The 19,653-nt window shown below is 41.9% G+C and overlaps 1 protein-coding gene across 1 annotated transcript; it reads left to right on the forward strand.

Annotated features, from left to right (window-relative positions):
* The first annotated feature begins 308 nt into the window (after positions 1 to 308).
* Positions 309 to 4,699, forward strand: LOC115789991 (extracellular calcium-sensing receptor-like). The gene is given in 13 exon segments (XM_030743622.1): positions 309 to 491; positions 493 to 652; positions 655 to 773; positions 1,122 to 1,269; positions 1,272 to 1,321; positions 1,471 to 1,641; positions 1,644 to 2,087; positions 2,190 to 2,320; positions 2,776 to 2,872; positions 2,979 to 3,102; positions 3,301 to 3,773; positions 4,096 to 4,176; positions 4,343 to 4,699. Coding segments are annotated over 13 exon segments (2,538 nt in total).
* Positions 4,700 to 19,653: the final 14,954 nt, after the last annotated feature.

Below are 19,653 nucleotides of genomic sequence, written 5' to 3' on the forward strand. Positions count from 1 at the left end.
GCAGCCAGAAGTGTTGATTCAAGTTTACCTCAGTGTGTAAAACTGGGAGGCAGTGAGCTTCTATCCCTGCACTCTGATGGGGATGTTGTGATTGGAGGGTTTTTCCCTTTACATTATGTCGCCACTAAGCCACAGCACAGCTACAACAGCAAACCTCAGATTGCATCTTGCAGCAGGTGAGTGTAAGGGTACTGTTAATATCTGCATGCTATTGGTTTGACTGGGATTTCTGTATAAAATAAATTAAATAGTTTTATAGAGGTGTGTTTTTTTTTTTTTGCAGCTTTTATCAAAGAGCCTTTCGTTGGATGATGACCATGGTGTTTACAGTGGATGAAATTAACCGTAACTCAAGCCTGTTACCAGGTGTTAAACTAGGCTACCGGATTATGGACAGCTGTGACCATATTCACAGCAGCCTGCAAGGTCTTTTATCATTAATCAGTCACTCTAAAGCTGTCAACACTGAGACAGAAAAACAGCAGAAATTAAGGCAGTGTTACTGAAAATGAAGAATTAAAAAATGTAGAACCAACAACAAAACAAAGAATAATGACCACACTGAAAAACCGAAGTGCTACAAGTAACACTGCAATGCCTAACACTTCTAAAGATTTTTTAAATGACATAAAAGAAAATGCAACAGAAGAGATGACACAAGACAGTCTTCCACATGTCTGTATTATTCTCCTGTACCTGCTGTGATTGGTCTTGCATCTTCTTCCCCTACAAGAGCTGTAGCTCAGACACTTGGCCCATTCAAGATACCACTGGTAATAAATTGCACAACAGTGTGCAGTAATGTTTTTTGATTGGTTTGTGTTTTATCTCATTAACACAGAGTAATATCTCAGTAATGTAAAATGAAGTCATTCTCATTCTAGGTGAGTTATTTTGCCACTTGTACGTGTCTCAGTGACAAGAATTTGTACCCATCATTCTTGAGAACTGTGCCAAGTGATCTCTTTCAAGTTAGAGGTCTCGTACAGCTTGTCTCTTACTTTGGCTGGTTCTGGGTGGGCACAGTTGGCACTCCGGTGAGATAAAGACCTTTTTAAATGCTAAAATTTGTCAGTTTTAGACAACATGATTTAGAAAATCTTTGCTTATACATGTTTCAGGATGACTACAGTCTCTATGGCATCCAAGCATTTTCTACTCAGTTTATAGAACAAGGTGGATGTGTGGCATTTCATCTCACTATCCCACCATCACCCACAGTAGCTGAGATACAAGAAATGGCAGACAAACTGCAGAGTTCAACTGCTCATGTGTTGTGGTCTTCGCTACAGAAGGGCAACTCTTAAATCTGTTCTTGGAAGTAAGTATGTTTGGTGACATATACTGTGATTAGTGTTATAATGTGACATATGTTACAGCATTTAAAAATTACTTTTAAGAACAAGGAACATTGAAAAAAGAAATTCTGCTCATGTAAATAATCAAATTTCTTTATCTATGCTTTTCCAGCTAACTCAGAGGAATGTGACAGGGATACAGTGGATAGCCAGTGAAGCCTGGGTGACCTCTAGTCGTCTGGCCTCACCCCAGTTCCACCCTCTCCTAGAGGGAACATTGGCTTCTCGTTCCCTGGAGGTCACCATCCCTGGCTTAAAAGAGTTTCTTTTGAATGTCCGACCCTCTCTCCCAAACCAGGGATGGAATTTATCAATATGTTCTGGGAAGATCATTTTGGTTGCAAACTTGAGTTTGAAAGCGACAGAGCCAAAGAATATCAAGCAAACACCGTGGATAAGTTTAATGTTATTGATAGTTTTAGTTACAATACAGGTTCTCAAAGCAATTCTGGCCATATGGTCGGACTCACTGTAGGAAAAAAAAGTGTATTTAATGTGTCAGCTCATAGAAATGGTGAATATGCTGTGGGAAAGCCTGTATGCACAGGTTCAGAAGATATGAGATACACTGAGAGCAGTTATAGTGATGTATCTCGGGTCACAATTGCTTATAATGTGTATAAAGCTGTGTACGCCATTGCCCACGCTCTGCACACTTTTTTGAACTGTGACTCCGCAGGACCTAACAAGGGATTGTGTGAGAAACACAACTCATTTGCGAATGGTCAGGTATTTGAATTATTACAAATTATTAAATCAACAATCATGATTTTCTTTTTCATTTTTGTGGACATTCTTGTGTTTTGCTTTTCTAATTTTGTTTTCATGTAGTTTCTTCATCATCTGAAGATGGTGAATTTCACCAACCAGTTTGATGAAAGAGTATATTTTGACTCCAGCGGAGAGCCAGTCCCTCTGTATGACATCATTAACTGGCAGAAGGACAGCAAGGATGAAATGAGGTGGAATATAAGACTCTAAGATACAAATGAACTGTATGTTTGTTACAGCCCTGTGCAACCCCTACTCTCTTTGCAGTGGCAGTGAAAGAGTTTTCAGGTGTTGCTTTAGTTAATTAGTGAATAATTACACCTGATGAGGTGTGGATAAAGTCATGCCTGACATTAGCTTTGGAGACTCACCACTACTTGCTTTTATGCTATCTAGGTTCAAACTATTTAAGCAGTGCTTATTAAGTAAATTAAAATAAAACACGTTTCTAAAAACTCTGGTGTCGGTCTCCACCTTAAATTGTGGCTTTTGAGCCAGGGTGTAACAATGTTACAGTGATCATGAACAAGTATAGTTAAATTTATTTTACTTTTCTAAGGATAGCACCAATTTATGATGTAATGGTATTGCATATGTTGTTGTCCTGAATGCTTTTTTTGGAATATTTTATGCTAATTTCTGGTAGATTTATCAAAGTGGGAAGCTATGATGGTTCAGCTCCACATGGGCAACAATTGCAGATAATAAAGAACACTATTGTGTGGACAAAAGGAGAGTCGCAAGTAGGTCATAGTTACCTTGAACTTATTTCTTATGACCCTTAAACTCTTTGATATACACTGTGTACATTAATGCCCATTATTATACTTTTCTCTGATCCATGTTCAGGTTCCTATATCTCAGTGTAGTGCTCCATGTCCACCTGGCAGCAGGCAGGCCACACGCCGAGGAGAGCCCAAATGCTGCTTTGACTGTTTGCCCTGTGCAGATGGAGAGATCAGCAATCAGACTGGTAGCCCACATGTGTTTTATTTAAAACAAAATGGATTAAAACACAAATAACAATCTACTTTAAGTATTATGTAAGGTATTAAAGTCACTAAATTCACAGAAATGTTGCACAGTTGAAAGATCATCAAGATATGTTGATATGCATGGAGTTCCTGACTGTTTACACACGTTGCTCTATTTTTTGTTTTTTTTTTCAAAGGTTCGACCGAGTGCACAAAATGTCCTGAGTACTACTGGTCAGACAAAGAAAAAGTGAAATGTATTGCAGGATCGGAAGAATTCCTCTCTTTCTATGACACCATGGGTATCATCCTGGTTGTACTCACACTGCTGGGTTTCATCCTGACAACCATCATCACCATCGTCTTTCACAGTTTCCGCTATACACCCATCGTGAAGGCCAACAACTCCGAAATCAGTTTCTTGCTTCTCCTGTCACTCAAGCTCTGTTTCCTGTGTTCTCTGGTGTTCATTGGTCAGCCATCTTGGTGGACATGTAGGCTCCGCCAGGCAGCATTTGGGATCAGCTTTGTCTTGTGTCTGTCCTGCCTACTTGTTAAGACCATTGTGGTCCTCCTGGCCTTCCGGACAAACGTACCTGGTTCCAGGGGTCTGAAGCTGTTTGGTACATCTCAGCAGAGGATTTTGATCATCTGTACTACAGCTCCTCAGGTAGGAGGGACTGTCATTGAGTTAAACATCAGTTTGTGTGTTTTTGGTGTTGTTCTATTAGATTAGATTAGATTCAACTCATTGTCATTGTGGGCACAAGGCACACAACGAAATGGTTCCAGATCACTCATCGAGAGACGAGCATCTGCGGTCATGCAGCCAGAGACCGGCGCTACCGTTAGGCAATGTGGTTTAAGTGTCTTGCCCAAGGACACAACACAGCGCAGGGACAGAGGCTCGAACCTGCAAACTTCCGGATGCAGGGCGAGCGCCTACCCACTACCTATTCTTATCATCCTATTCTTATTCTTATCCTATTCAGATTTTTCTCTGTACTGGCTGTGTGTTGGGAGCACCTCCCTTTCCATTCAGGAACCCAAATTACCAAGCTTCAACTGGAAAAGTGAGTATGAGGTACTTAAATGCTGAGTCCTCCAGTTTATTTACTTATTTTGATATTGTCAGCACAAAAGTCACAACAGACATTTTGGGGTCTTAATGTTTAATGTAGCTGTAACACAATTATATTCAATCACTCTGAATTCACACTAGTTGTTGAACACTGTCAGATTGTTGTGGAGTGTAAAGAGCCATGGCCTCCTGGATTTTACCTGCTCCTTGGTTACATTGGCCTGCTGGCCTTTGTCTGCCTCCTCCTGGCATTCCTTGGACGAAAGCTACCGGATACATTCAACGAAGCGAAGTTCATCACCTTCAGCATGCTCATTTTCTGGGCTGTGTGGATTTCTTTCATCCCAGCTTATGTCAGCTCTCCTGGGAAATTCTCTGTGGCAGTGGAAATATTTGCTATTTTAGCCTCAAGTTTTGGATTGTTACTGTGTATTTTTGTGCCCAAATGTTACATCATTTTACTGCACCCTGAGAGGAACATTAAGAAGGGCATGACTGGAAAATATCCAAGATGAATGTTTATATTCTACAGGTTTTTTAGAGTATTTCATAAAATGGTCATATTTGACTAAGTAGCTAAATCAAATACCACATGAGAAATCTTTCTGTTGTTCTGGATTGTGAACAGGTTGGCGATTTGTTCCTGAAGGAAGACACCTGAAATTAATTAAAATTAATTAATTAAAAAATGATAACATTTAATCTATTAAAGAATCAGAAAAATCACATGTACATATGGGCAAATCTGAGGGAGAGACAGGCTTCTCTGCAGCTTGCCTGCGGCTCTCTCCCCAGAAGAGCACTGCCTCTAAGGTCACCATAACAATTTATACTGCTATTATCTGCACAGATTCTGCGTGCAGTGAGTTGGTCTTGATCATTCGGTCTTGTCAAGCTGTTTTTTCATGACCCAGCTTCCTCTCATCAGCAATAGAGCCATAAAGCACATCTTCTTCCTGATGTTTAATTTGTCATACAGAGCAATCTTGTCCAGATTAATAAAGAACATGGTGATGTTGGTGATGTTTTAATTGTATGTACTGTGGCCGAACCTCCAAGACAAGATCAACTGAGACAGAAAAGTTAGTCAGGCACTTTCTGTGTGTTGCTCTATGTCTAATGTATTATTTAACTGTCTATTCTTTGGTTGATCCACGGTTTATTACTTAACTTACTGGAGTTTACTTTTAAACATTTGTCATTTTATAAAAATGAAGTAAAAATAAAAAAATAAAAATAAATAAAATAAGTAAAAATAATCTCTAACAATTGTTTGTTTCCTTTTAGGTCTTGTTTTTTAAACTTATGAGTATAAGTATAAAGTACAGATTCAGAGGCCATTAAAATAACATGAAAAGATGTATCAGAAAATGAGGCTCCAGTGGCGTAATCGGTTAGTGCACAGTACTTATATGACAGTGTTAAGCAGAGCAATGCTGAGGAGCAGAGACTTTATTCTAAGCTTACCTGATGAGAACACATAAATCGCTCATGAGAAAAAAGGGTGAGCCAGCGGTGGCTCAACAACATGCCGCGTGGCAGTGCAGACGGCGCAGTTTGAGCCCTGACCTAGTTGCCATTTACTGTGTCTTCCCCCATCTCTCCTCCCACTTTCCTGTCTCTCTCCACTGCAAAGCACTATCAAATAAAGTTGCAAAAGGCCAAAAAGTAAATTTATCAGAAAACAACACTCCCCTACTGTCATTAACCATGTCATATATGAACCTTTGTTTGTTTTAATACTTTATTTATAACTTTTCATTTAACAAAAACATAACTTCTCAATGAGTGCAATGAAAAATAAATATATATAACACATTAAGTTTAAAAAAGAAAAACAGACAAGACAAACAGAAAAAAACAAAACACAAAATGGAAAAGCTAAAGCAAAAGAAAGAGAGAAAAAAAGAAAAAAAAAGCTGTCAGCCACATGTAATCAAGTGACAAATATTTCCCATAGAACTGAAAAACATATGAGATAAGTAGCAGGAACTGCTATAGATTTGAGCTCCTACGTGTTGTTGATTATGCCAAATTGTATCAAAAAATGTCTCCAAGTTTTATCAAATCTCCCAGATGTGTTATTATAATCCATTTGCAGCTTTTCCATTTGTAGAATGGATACCATCTCCTTAAGCCAGGATGTGAAGCAGGGTGCATTAGCAGACTTCCAGTTTAAAAGGATGCGTTTTCTAGCAACCACCATTCCTAGTTGTAGAGCTCTCTGGGTATCAAAACAAAGTTTCAAAGTCTCTTTGCAGCATCCAAAAACTGCCACATAAGGACTGGGTTTAATTTCACTGGAAAAAGCTTTCGAAAGCCATTCAAAAATTGCAGTCCAGAAATTATGCAGTTTGGGACAGGACCAGAAAAGATGTGCAAGGGAACCTTCAGCAGAGCCACATTTGTCACATTGCAGGGACACTGAAGGAAACATACAGTGCAGTTTTGTTTTAGAGTAATGCAACCTATGTATTACTTTAAACTGAATAAGTCTGAGAATGGAGTTAACCAAGCAGCGGTGGATCCAAGACATGGCCTTCTCCCATATTTCTGGAGTGATCTCAGAGTTCAAGTCTTTAGCCCAGGCTTCACGTGCAGAGGTTGATGGAACAAATGTTGTTAAATAATCAACAAACTTTGACACCAAATGTCTGGAGTCTGCAAATGTGAATTTTGTAAAGCTATTTTTATCTAGGAAAGTATTTGCAAAGAGCTCTGTATGATAAAATTTTGTTTAATTTCTTTGTCTGGTGATAATGGGCCAGAAAACAACAAGGCAGAGAGTGAAACTCTTGGAAGCAGAGGCTTCCAAGAGTGGCCACATGACACTGTTTTTGTTATTAATGTTCATGGAATCTTCCTGCTTCCAGTAGGTGAGAGCTCTTAATTAGCTGCCAAATAATAATGCTTTAAAACTGGAGCCCCAGGCCACCCTCCTTCTCAGATTTATGTAGGTGAGCCTTGATATCCTATGAGTTTTGCATCCCCACACAAAAGGTAATATTAAAGAGTCAAGCTTCTTAAAAAAGTATGATTTAATATATGTGGGCAAGTTTTGAAAGAGGTATAGAAACCTCAGAAGACTTACCATTCTAATAGCATTAACTCGTCCAATCATTGACAATGGTAGTGTTCTCCAGAACTCAAGATCTGATTTTAGTTTTTCTACCAATTCCACAGAATTTCGATTAAAGAGCTGATTTGGATTCTTGGTCAATTTCAGGCCCAAATATGTAAAAAACTCATTGACTACTTTGAAGGGTAAGTTTTTAAGGAATTCCTCAGGTAGGTTGTCTGTTAAGGCCATAAATTCACTTTTTCCCCAATTTATAGTATATCTGGAGATATTACTAAACAGATTGACATACTCTAGGAGGCTTGGAACTGAGAGTTTGGGATCAGCAAGACAGATCAAAAGGTCGTCCAAGGGTGACACATGTCTGTGTGCCGCCCACTTCAATACCTTTGATGTCTGGGCGTTCCCTAATGCCTATTGCTAGAGGTTCCAACGCTATGTCAAAAAGCAAGGCGACAATGGGTCCCCCTGCCCCACCCCACAATCAAATGGTTGTGATATTTCCCCATTTGTGAGGATATATGATTTTGGCTTGGTGTACAATATTTCTATCCATTTAATAAATGTTTCCCAAAGTGTTGAGTTGTTGACCTCTTTGTTATCGTTAGTCTCCAAGGAATGAGAAATATGCGTTAGAATTGCATTTAAAAAAAGGCTTTGTCAGTGAGTAAATGTGGGTTAAAACTCAACTGTATGTTTGTTTTGGGAAGACAAATTAAGGGCAGATGATAACTGGACTGTGATCTGAGATAACTATATTGTGATATTTAGTGTTGGTAACATTAGAAATTAATCTGGAGTCTAAGAGGAAACAGTCAATCCACGTATATGATTTGTGAACATGAGAGTACATAGAATAGTCACAATCGGATGGATGTTGTAGCCTCCAGATATCTACTATACCCTTTGACTTCATCAGATTATTGATAGCTTGGACAGCGAGAATATTAGATGGAGGAGTAGATGACAGACTATCGAGATATGGGTCAAGATAACAGTTCAAATCCCCACCTCCAAAAATGTAATGTGATGACTTATCTGTTAGTAAGTCAAACACCTTACGAAAAAAGGCAGGATCATCTATGTTTGGCCCATAGATGTTTAGAAATATAATGGGAAGAGAGTTAATGTGTCCTCTTACGATAAGAATCCTGCCATTAGGATCAATTATTGATGTGTGAAAATGAAAGGGCACAGATTTTTGCAACAGAATGGCCACACCCCTTGCTTTGGAGGTAAAAGGTGAGTGATACGCCTGAGTGGTCCAATTTGTCCCGAGTTTCTTATGCTGGATGGCAGTAACGTGTGTTTCTTGCAGGAAAATGATGTTGGCCTTTAGTGATTTTAAATGTGCAAAAACTTTGCCACGTTTAATGGGGTGATCAAGGCCATAAACATTCCAGGAGACCAAAGATAGAAAATCTAAGACCTTACTCATTTGGAACGTTTTAACAAAAGCCAGAAGTTAAACAGTACATGGACAGGGGCAGTTTCATAACGACAGTTCTTAATGTTTACGATTCTTCTGGCACCAAACACAACAAAAAATGAAAAACAAAAATTAAAAGGAAACCTAATAACTGTGAACATGACCTGTAAACTGTGCTTCCCCAAATGAAGCAAAGGTTGACCATTCTTACTTAGGGTCGCAGGCTGCAAAAGAGGGGGGAAGAAAAGAAGAAAAAAAGAAAAACAACTACTTGGCAGCCCCTCACTAGCGTATGTAGCCCGGTTAAAAAATGGGAAACTGTAATAAATAAGCTGTTCATAATAAATTTGTGATATTTGGTTAAAAACAGTTAAAAATATATTTAGTTGTGTTAAGTTCATGGCTGAAATATTAAGAATGTTAAAAACCATTTGTTTTAATTATTGTATATTTCTTTTGGTTTTAAAAACTGTATTTCTTTGAAAGAACTGTTTTTTTCCAAGTGGAAGTGAAGGGGGACACAGGTGGAATGGCGGAGGGAGAACGAGAGGAGACGAGAGGAGCTACCGCAGAGAAGTGGATTCCCGCAGAGATTGGAGGCAAAAGTTTATGGCTACAGACATTTTGGATTGTCGGTTAGATAAGTCAGAGACTGTGGGCCATTCTGAGAACAGCAAAAGTCGACCTGAAGTTTGCTGTGTGGAAGTTTGCTGCTCGTTGGTGAAGTGAGTAGCTAATGACTGAGCGATCGGACTGTAAGCGGCTAGTAGCTAACCCAGCTTCAAGACAGCTGCCCGGTCTGGACATTTTTGTGGGCCTGGAAAAGAGATAGCATCCAAGCAACAATTAGAGTGGCCCGGGGACGCCCGTGGTTCCTCTAGTGGAGGTGAAGTCCATCTTGTTCTGCAGTGATTCCTGAGAGCTTCTGTTCTGCTCCGGAGATGAGGCCTGCTGGCTAGCTTCTTCCTGCGGGACACGTGTCTTTCAAAAAGGTACCACCATTTTATTTTGTTGCTCCAGGTGGAGTGAAACGACCACTGAGTTTTAGGTCACTACGATCTCCAGCCACGATTCAGGCCTGCAACATTTATTTTCTTTATATTGTTTTGGCCGGCATAGTGTTAAAGGATAAGGATGATCTGAAATTTAAGTTGAATAACAGAAGGCACTTTAATCTTGTATTTCTTTTATTTTCATTGAACTATTAGTAAATTGACTCTTTTAATTTCAAATACTGTTGTGTTTATTGTGTTTATAGTAAAGCTCATTCTCTTTAAGGTTTCAAGGTGGTAGTAGTAAATGTACATTCTCTGTTGCTAATCCTATTGTGTGTTAGTGTATGTTAGTTTCTGGGGGTAATTTGAGTTGAATAATCTTTAATTGTTAACAGTTACAGTAGATAGAGAAAAGAACCTAGGGCCCCATCTACATCGTTATTTACATATATGGTAGACGGGCTACATAAAATGGAGGCACCGCTGGGATGTTCACAACCCCCCTTTTATTAGATTTCAATGGATTAGCTAAGAAACCGTAGAGAAGCAATACTCTTAAGAATGGCAGATAAGGTAAACCTTGTTTCTGAGCTGAAGAGATGGTGCAGGGGTGAAGGTTTGGATGAAGCCCATGGACTAATGGTCATTGTTCCAGAAGATACTGAAATATCCAAAATTGAAGAGACTCTTGAAACTATTAAGTGCTTAGGGCGAGTTCGTGTCAGAGGAAGGATCTTTGATGCCAGATCAGACAACCTGATGGTTTTGTGTGAAAGTAGAGAAACTTTATCTGGCGCAAGTCTTCCTTCAGAGGTCCATCTTCCTGAGGGAAGGGGGTCCTGGCCCTTAGTCACTACAGGAAACTCCCCTGACACTGCTGATGAAGAGTTTGACAAAAAACTAAAAGGGCTATTGGCAGCTGAAGGAAAGACCATAGAGGACCTTAAAGTCCTGCTGACTACTGGTCAACGCCCCACGGACTCTACTGAGTCCATCCTCCAAGCAGTTGGGGATTTTTTGGAAAAGGCTACTAAACCTCCCTTAGAAGGTATTTATCGACGCTTACGCATTTTTTCAGGAGCACAGCCTGTCCCAGCTGGGGAAGAGCAGTTTGAGTACTGGCTCGAACAGGCATGGCTCATGATAGAAGAAAGTGAATGCACTGATAAAGAAAAAAAGCGGCGATTAATGGAAAGTTTAAAGGGGCCAGCACTGGAAATTGCAAAAGCTGTGCAAACCTCCCATCCGGATGCTAGCCCTGCTGTGTATTTGGAAGCCCTAGAAAGTGCTTTCGGAACAGCAGAATCCGGGGATGATCTGTATTTCGCATTCAGATTGATGCAGCAGCAACCTGGAGAAAAACTTTCCGATTTCCTCAGAAGGCTGGAGCGCGCTCTCTCAAAGGTCATTCAGAGAGGTGGCCTTCCCCCTAGTTGTAGGGATAGGGCTCGTTTGGAGCAACTACTCAGAGGGGCAGTGGCCTCTGACCTGATGTTAATCCAGCTACGCTTAAGAGAGCGAAAGACAGCTCCTCCTACCTTTCTGCAGCTTTTGAGTGAAGTTCGGGCTGAGGAAGAGTATGAAGCCTCTAGGATGAAACTCAAAACTTCAGTGCATCGAGTAGAAGCAACACAGACAGTGGATCTAAGACAGGCCGAGATCCAAAGTCTAAAAGCTGAAATCAAAGAGCTCAAGAGCATGGTTGCATCAGTTGGGACCAAGCCCCATGTACCTAAGGATGAATATCCCAGTGCTGGTACTGTGATCAAAGAACACACTTTTGAGAACACTCAAGAGTCTGAGCTGACATCTTTAAAAAAGCAGTTAAAGAGGTTGCAGCAAAAAGTAAATAAAAGAGTGCCTGAATCAGACACTCTGGCCCAACCAGCTACAGTTTCGACTATGGAAGCTTCTGCTAGCTCCCTCTCCAGACCCTCCAGACACACAGAGGAACAGTTCTGTTACCGGTGTGGGGAGAAAGGTCACTTGCCGCAAAATGCCGTAATCCAGAAAATCAGAGCAAGGTCATTAGGCAACTGATTCAAGCTCTAAAGCTAGCAAAGGTACACCAACCTTCTGCAAAACCAGCAAGGGAAGAGGTTAACTGTGGTGTCAAGAGAAGTCTCGTACTTACACCACAGGACTCTGGAATCCCTGAAGGTTTGATTGGGCCACCTAGCATTGTACAGTTAAAAGTTAATGGACACTCATGCCATGCCCTGTTTGATAGTGGCTCTCAGGTCACTATAATTTTTGAGTCCTGGTACCAAAAGTACCTCCCGGATGTCCCCATACAACCGGTGTCCGGTCTTGCTCTGTGGGGTTTGAGTGAGTCAGAGGCTAGCTATCCTTATCGTGGCTATGTAGTGGTAGACCTTGAATACCCAGCCATGGTCACAGGGACATGTCAGATTGTGACAGTTCTTGCCCTGATTTGCCCCAGTCCCCGAACTGATGACCAGACCCCAGTTATTATAGGTACAAATACCAGTCATGTCAGGAGTCTAGTGGAACAGTGTCGAGCAAGTGGCATTGATATCACACAAACTCTTGGCATACCGGCTGAGTCTAACAGTGAGCATTCAGCTGCAGAGACTACATCATCTGCCAGTGAGTCAGAAGACAGTGTTGGCATGGTGACATGGCAGGGCCCTGGCCCTCTTACTCTGCCCCCAGGTGCAGACCAGCAGGTGGTCTGCAAAGTTGATCTCACACAACCGGTTGATAAAGAGATCCTGATGCTTGACTCTTCTCCTTCGGCTCCACTTCCGGCCAGTGTGTTACTGCAACCTATTGTAGTACCAGGCCATGCAGTGAATGTCAATAATTTCAGAATCCTGGTTCAGAACCAGTCTCTGAAAGAGACAGTCATACCAGTGGGCACGGTCCTGGGACACATGTACCTCACTGAGAGTGTTGCTACAGTTCCTCTGGCCAAGTCAGCATCAACATCAGACATTGATGCCAAACTGATTAATTTTGGAGATTCACCTGTCCCAGAAGAATGGAAGAGACGATTAGGAGAAAAACTGTCTCAACGATCAAATGTCTTCTCCAAGGAGGAATGGGATGTTGGGCTAGCCAGAGATGTGGAGCACACAATTCGCCTCTCTGATGATAGACCCTTTCGGCAGCGTTCCCGCCGCCTGGCTCCTGCAGACATTGAGGATGTCAGAAAGCACCTCCAACAGCTCCTGTGTGCAGGCATCATTAAGGAGTCTCGTAGTCCATATGCGTCACCAATTGTGATCGTTAGGAAGAAAAATGGGACTATAAGGATGTGCATTGACTACAGGCTACTGAATAGCCGGACAGTTCCCGATCAATACACTACACCTTGTATTGATGAAGTACTGGACTCCCTGTCTGGAAGCCAGTGGTTCTCTGTTCTCGACTTGCGGAGCGGCTATTACCAAATAGCCATGGCTGAGGAGGACAAAGAAAAAACTGCATTCATTTGTCCTCTGGGCTTTTTCCAGTTCGAAAGAATGCCTCAGGGAATAACTGGAGCCCCAGCAACTTTCCAAAGGTTAATGGAAAAGACTGTTGGTGACATGAACTTGCTGCAAGTACTGGTCTACCTCGATGACCTAATTGTCTTTGGAAGGTCCTTGGAAGAGCACGAGGAAAGGCTCCTCAAAGTTCTAGACCGACTTGCAGAGGCTGGACTGAAACTCTCTCTTGAGAAGTGTCAGTTCTGCCAGCCAAAAGTAAAGTTTCTTGGCCACATTGTATCCGCAGATGGTGTTTCACCAGACCCACAGAAAATTGAGGCAGTCATTGGCTGGCCTCAGCCAACAAACCTGAAAACATTGAAATCCTTTTTGGGTTTCTGCGGATACTATCGCAGGTTCATAGCCAACTATGCTGCCATTGTCAGACCGTTGACTGAGCTGACAAAAGGCTATGCTCCCACCCAGAAAAGTAAGAGGCAAAACAGAGACCCTACTAAGACTTACCTGAGTGAGTCCGAACCTTTTGGTGAAAGATGGGATCAGTCCTGCATAGATGCATTTCATCAGATCATCTACTGCTTGACTCATGCCCCTGTGTTAGCTTTTGCTAACCCTGAAAAGCCGTACATCCTGCATGTGGATGCAAGCTTGAAGGGGATTGGGGCTGTCCTTTATCAGGAATACCCAGAAGGATTGAGACCAGTTGCGTTTGCCAGCAGAAAGCTTAGCCAATCTGAGAAATGATACCCAGTACATCAGCTGGAGTTCCTGTCACTTAAGTGGGCTGTGGTGGACAAGTTCCATGATTATCTTTATGGGGTTCGATTCACGGTGCGCACCGATAACAATCCCTTGACGTATGTGCTCACCACAGCCAAGCTTAGTGCAGTAGGGCATCGATGGCTTGCTGCCCTTTCCACATACGACTTTGACATATATTACCGACCTGGAAGGCATAATATAGATGCTGACCTCCTTTCAAGAAACTTTCCAGACAGTGATAACACAGAATGGGAGATCATTCCGCAGGCAGATGTAAAGTCAGTCTGTCAACAGGTTTGTGTCTCTGAGTCCTCAGATGGCCCCCCAAGGTACATTGATCAGTTAGGAGCTCCTCCTGCTTGTGTGCCAGACATCTACTCTTTCCCGACATACATGGGATTGAAGTCTTTAGAGTGTCTGAGAAAACCACAGCTGGTCAGTGCCCAAAAAGAGGATGCGGTAATTAGAGCAGCTTTGCAAGCGGTTCAGAATAAACAATGGCCTGAGGATACAGAGAATAATCCAGAGCTCTCCCAGCTGAAACGAGACAAGGATAAGCTGGTAATAAAGGATGGGCTGCTTTATCGAATAAGCAGGCAACCCTCAGGTGAAGAACTCACTCAGCTTGTTCTACCTGTGGAGTTCCGTAAGATTGTGTTGACATCATTGCACGATGATTTGGGACACCTTGGCATTGAAAGGACCGCTGATCTCCTGAGGAGAAGGTTCTTTTGGCCCAAAATGTCAAGAGATGTGGAGCAGCATGTAAAGACTTGTGGAGAGTGCATTACCCGTAAGTCACCTCCGCAGAGAGCAGCTCCATTACATCAGATCCTAAGCAGTGGCCCTATGGATCTAGTATGTATTGATTTCCTTTCATTGGAACCTGATAGTAAAGGCATGAGCAGTGTATTAGTGATCACTGATCATTTCACTCGCTATGCACAAGCTTTCCCTACCAAGAACCAGAAGGCTCAGACTGTGGCAAAGATACTGGTGGACAAGTATTTTGTACATTATGGTCTGCCTTCTAGAATCCATTCAGATCAGGGCAGAGATTTCGAGAGTCACCTGATTCGAGACATGCTGAAGATGATGGGAGTGCGGAAGTCCCGAACTACTCCGTATCACCCTCAAGGAGACCCTCAACCGGAAAGGTTCAACCGGACCTTGCTTTCCATGCTTGCTACTCTGAGTGATGAGAAAAAACAACAGTGGAGTCAACATGTTGGATTTCTGGTGCATGCCTACAACAGTACTAAATGCGATGCAACAGGCTATTCCCCGTATTATCTAATGTTTGGCAGGGAAGCCCGGCTCCCAGTGGATTTGTGTTTTGGTAATGGTGAGGATGGAAAAGGAGAGAGCCATTCACGCTATGTGGCAAAGTTGAAGGAAGACCTTCAGAGAGCATATCAGCTTGCCACTGAAACTGCCAACAAGAGTCACTATAAGAACAAGAGAATGTACGACAAAAGAGTTGGCTTTCAGTCTCTCAAAGTAGGTGACAGAGTGTTACTCAAGAACTTGGGGCTTAAAGGAAAGCATAAGTTGCAAGTCCGGTGGAGTCCTGTCCCCTACACTGTAGTGGAAAAACTGCCCAATCTTCCAGTTTATAGAGTCAAACCTGAAGATGGCTGTGGAGGCGTGAAAACTATTCATCGTGACCATATCCTGCCTACTGGACAACTTGTGAGGTTGCCAAAGACTAATAGGGATTGCAGTCCACCCACCAGACCAAAGACCAGAACTTCATCTACCCAGAGATGGACCCAAAACTTACCTGAGAGTCAAGAGGTGCAAGACTCTGACTCATCCTCTGATTTAGAGTATTATAGACCAGCAAGGATTGCCGATGAATGCTCAGCAAGATTGGGGCAACAAATGTGGCAACCTGCTAGGCGGTCATCTGTTGTTTTGGAGGAAGAGAGATCGCGTTCTCAGTTAGATGAAGGTCCAGAGCTGGATCATGCTGAGCAAGAGCGTTGGACTGATCAAGACCAGCAATCTCGGGATTCTGTTCCTGATTCTGGAACTGATCTTGAGGAAGAAGATTTGGAAGGGGATGGATCTCACCATGCTAGAGCTCCAAGAAATGTGAGAGAGACAGATTGCAGACATGATGAGAAAACTGAGATCCGCCCCAAGAGAACAGTGAAGCCAGTTGTTAGGCTAACGTATGACAAACCAGGTACTGCCAAAGATGAACCAATCACCCTCATACATAGAGGTGTTGTCATAAAGATTGGGCAAAGCTAAAAAAAAAAAAAAAAAAACAGGATGCTTGCTCACACCCCCTTATGTGTTTTATGTTTTGAGATGTTTGAAGCCTGATGAGGACATCAGACGTTTAGAAGGGGGAGGGTGTAGCCCGGTTAAAAAATGGGAAACTGTAATAAATAAGCTGTTCATAATAAATTTGTGATATTTGGTTAAAAACAGTTAAAAATATATTTAGTTGTGTTAAGTTCATGGCTGAAATATTAAGAATGTTAAAAACCATTTGTTTTAATTATTGTATATTTCTTTTGGTTTTAAAAACTGTATTTCTTTGAAAGAACTGTTTTTTCCAAGTGGAAGTGAAGGGGACACAGGTGGAATGGCGGAGGGAGAACGAGAGGAGACGAGAGGAGCTACCGCAGAGAAGTGGATTCCCGCAGAGATTGGAGGCAAAAGTTTATGGCTACAGACATTTTGGATTGTCGGTTAGATAAGTCAGAGACTGTGGGCCATTCTGAGAACAGCAAAAGTCGACCTGAAGTTTGCTGTGTGGAAGTTTGCTGCTCGTTGGTGAAGTGAGTAGCTAATGACTGAGCGATCGGACTGTAAGCGGCTAGTAGCTAACCCAGCTTCAAGACAGCTGCCCGGTCTGGACATTTTTGTGGGCCTGGAAAAGAGATAGCATCCAAGCAACAATTAGAGTGGCCCGGGGACGCCCGTGGTTCCTCTAGTGGAGGTGAAGTCCATCTTGTTCTGCAGTGATTCCTGAGAGCTTCTGTTCTGCTCCGGAGATGAGGCCTGCTGGCTAGCTTCTTCCTGCGGGACACGTGTCTTTCAAAAAGGTACCACCATTTTATTTTGTTGCTCCAGGTGGAGTGAAACGACCACTGAGTTTTAGGTCACTACGATCTCCAGCCACGATTCAGGCCTGCAACATTTATTTTCTTTTATATTGTTTTGCCGGCATAGTGTTAAAGGATAAGGATGATCTGAAATTTAAGTTGAATAACAGAAGGCACTTTAATCTTGTATTTCTTTTATTTTCATTGAACTATTAGTAAATTGACTCTTTTAATTTCAAATACTGTTGTGTTTATTGTGTTTATAGTAAAGCTCATTCTCTTTAAGGTTTCAAGGTGGTAGTAGTAAATGTACATTCTCTGTTGCTAATCCTATTGTGTGTTAGTGTATGTTAGTTTCTGGGGGTAATTTGAGTTGAATAATCTTTAATTGTTAACAGTTACAGTAGATAGAGAAAAGAACCTAGGGCCCCATCTACATCGTTATTTACATATATGGTAGACGGGCTACACGTATAATACAAAAACAGAATGTAAAAAGTCAGTGATAGAAGTATTTAAGTTTTACCACTTTTAAATCTGCTACATTTTATGCTGACAAAGATTAGGTTTAAAGTTCTTGGTCTACGAAGATTTTTGCTTCAGCTGCACTACTAAGTATTTTTACTTGCCCTTGGTGGTGTAGTTGAAGTTTAGCTGGGAAGCATAGCGAATGCCGAATCTCCTTTTCTCTGAGCGCCTGCAGTACTTTGCGAAAACTCCAACGTTGCTCCAAGACCTCCACAGTGTAGTCGGGCAAAATAAAGATCCGCTGACCTCCATACTCTAATTTGCGTTGTTTCCCAAGCTGCAAAATCTCCTCCTTTTCTTGCGGGAAATGCACCTGCGTGCTGATCGTGCGGGCTCTGGAGCCTTCAGGTGGTTTTAGGTTGTAGCATGCGATGTGCTCTATCAATGATCACCGGTTTTGGAAATTTATCTTCTCCAAGCAATTTGGGGATTAGATCAGGCACAAAATCTGTTGGTCTCCCCTTTTCCTCACCTTCAGGGATGCCAACAATCTTAATGTTGCTGCGCCTCGATCGCCCCTCCAGATCTAAGAGCTTGGACTGCAGCTCCTTGTTCTCCTGCTGCATCTCAACCAGCTGTGCCTCCATGTTGTGATTTCAGCTCTCATGGTCAGAAGCTTGATGTTCAACAGAAGACACCCTTTCGGTAAGGGTTAGGTGGTGGCCAGGAGAGACTGGAAGGTTTGTTCGAATTTATCGAATCATTCATTAAATGACTGAAGCAGTTTGTCAAACATTTTTTGCCAAAGGGGTGACAGTTCATCCTCCACCTCAACTAGTGGTACTTCTGGAGCGCTTATGTTAGCCAGGTTGTGATTAGCTGTAGCTTCAGCTAGCGGCCGAGTGGCTCCCTTTCCACTTTCCTTTGCCAGACATGGTCTCGTTTTACGTTATGCAGGTCGGATGAGGACAGAATAACAGACTCTTAGAACATGGTCTCAGGTAGAGTGGAGTCAGAAAGAGTACTTCTCTAGCATTGAAAATTTGTCCCAGGAGGAGCGCCACAAAAAACACGTCTACATGGTAGCCATCTTGCCCCGTATATGTGAACCTTTTTAATCAAGAAAAAATGTACAACTGTTTTCATAAATAGCACAATTATATATTAATGTAGAAATAATGGTTTATAAATGATGAACATTTACTAATACCTTACTAATGCCAAACTGTATAGTGCTGTAAAGTGTTACTTTTTTTTAAGATTTGTCTTTCAAACAAAGCCTGACCATGCAATACATACAGAACACAGGAATTTTTAAAACATATTTTTGAACAATTGAATCAATGTTTACCTCAGCTTTGTTGATATACTTGTCTAGTTTGTACAGTTCTAAACCCAATGTTAATCTCAAACTGAGATTTGTAGAATCTTTATAAACTAAACATTTATTTCTCAACAGATTGATTTAAAAAAAACTAACAATATTCAGTACCAAACATCTACAGTAAATTTCTTCAAAAGATAAGATATGCTGCTTGTAATGATACATCATTACCTCCCTGTACAGTGAACCATCGTTTTCCTACAATCAGCCGTATGCAGTTGTTACAAGTTAGTCAGTACAAATCTAAAATATATCAGAATTGTTGTAGCACTGAAACTGAATAATTATTGGATGGCCCAGTGACAGGAGCCCAGCTGACTGTTGAAGCCACTCAAGACATCAGCAGGGAAGTTGGAAAGACTGGCACAAGCTCTCGGCAGGTTGGCCAGTGGGCTAGACAGACCAGCGGGGCAACTCCAGAGGACAGGCCTGAGTCTGAGCTGGAGTCCACTACTAGAACTCCTCTGGAGGCCGACAACAAAGTTGGATCCCTTCTGGAGGTTGAAGGAGTGCCTGTGATGGAACCTGGGGGTTGTAAGTTGACTCATTGGAGCTTGGAGGCCTGCAGGATGTAATACTGTGGAGTTGCCTGTAAGAATCTGGAGCCAGAGAAAGCCAGTGGTGACTCAGGGGTGTTGGGAGAGGCATTTGGGAGCACAGACACTGGTAAATGGACTATTTCTTATATAGCGCTTTTCTACTCTGTCTGAGCACTCAAAGTGCTTATACAACATTTACCCCATTCACACTCATTCATACAAGCTTCCATGATTAACTGATGATTAACTAAGCTAACATTCACAGACATTCACACTCCAACGCTCGCGTCAGAGAA

The sequence above is a fragment of the Archocentrus centrarchus genome, chromosome 13 (genome assembly GCF_007364275.1).
Source record: "Archocentrus centrarchus isolate MPI-CPG fArcCen1 chromosome 13, fArcCen1, whole genome shotgun sequence".
Lineage (NCBI taxonomy): Eukaryota > Metazoa > Chordata > Actinopteri > Cichliformes > Cichlidae > Archocentrus > Archocentrus centrarchus.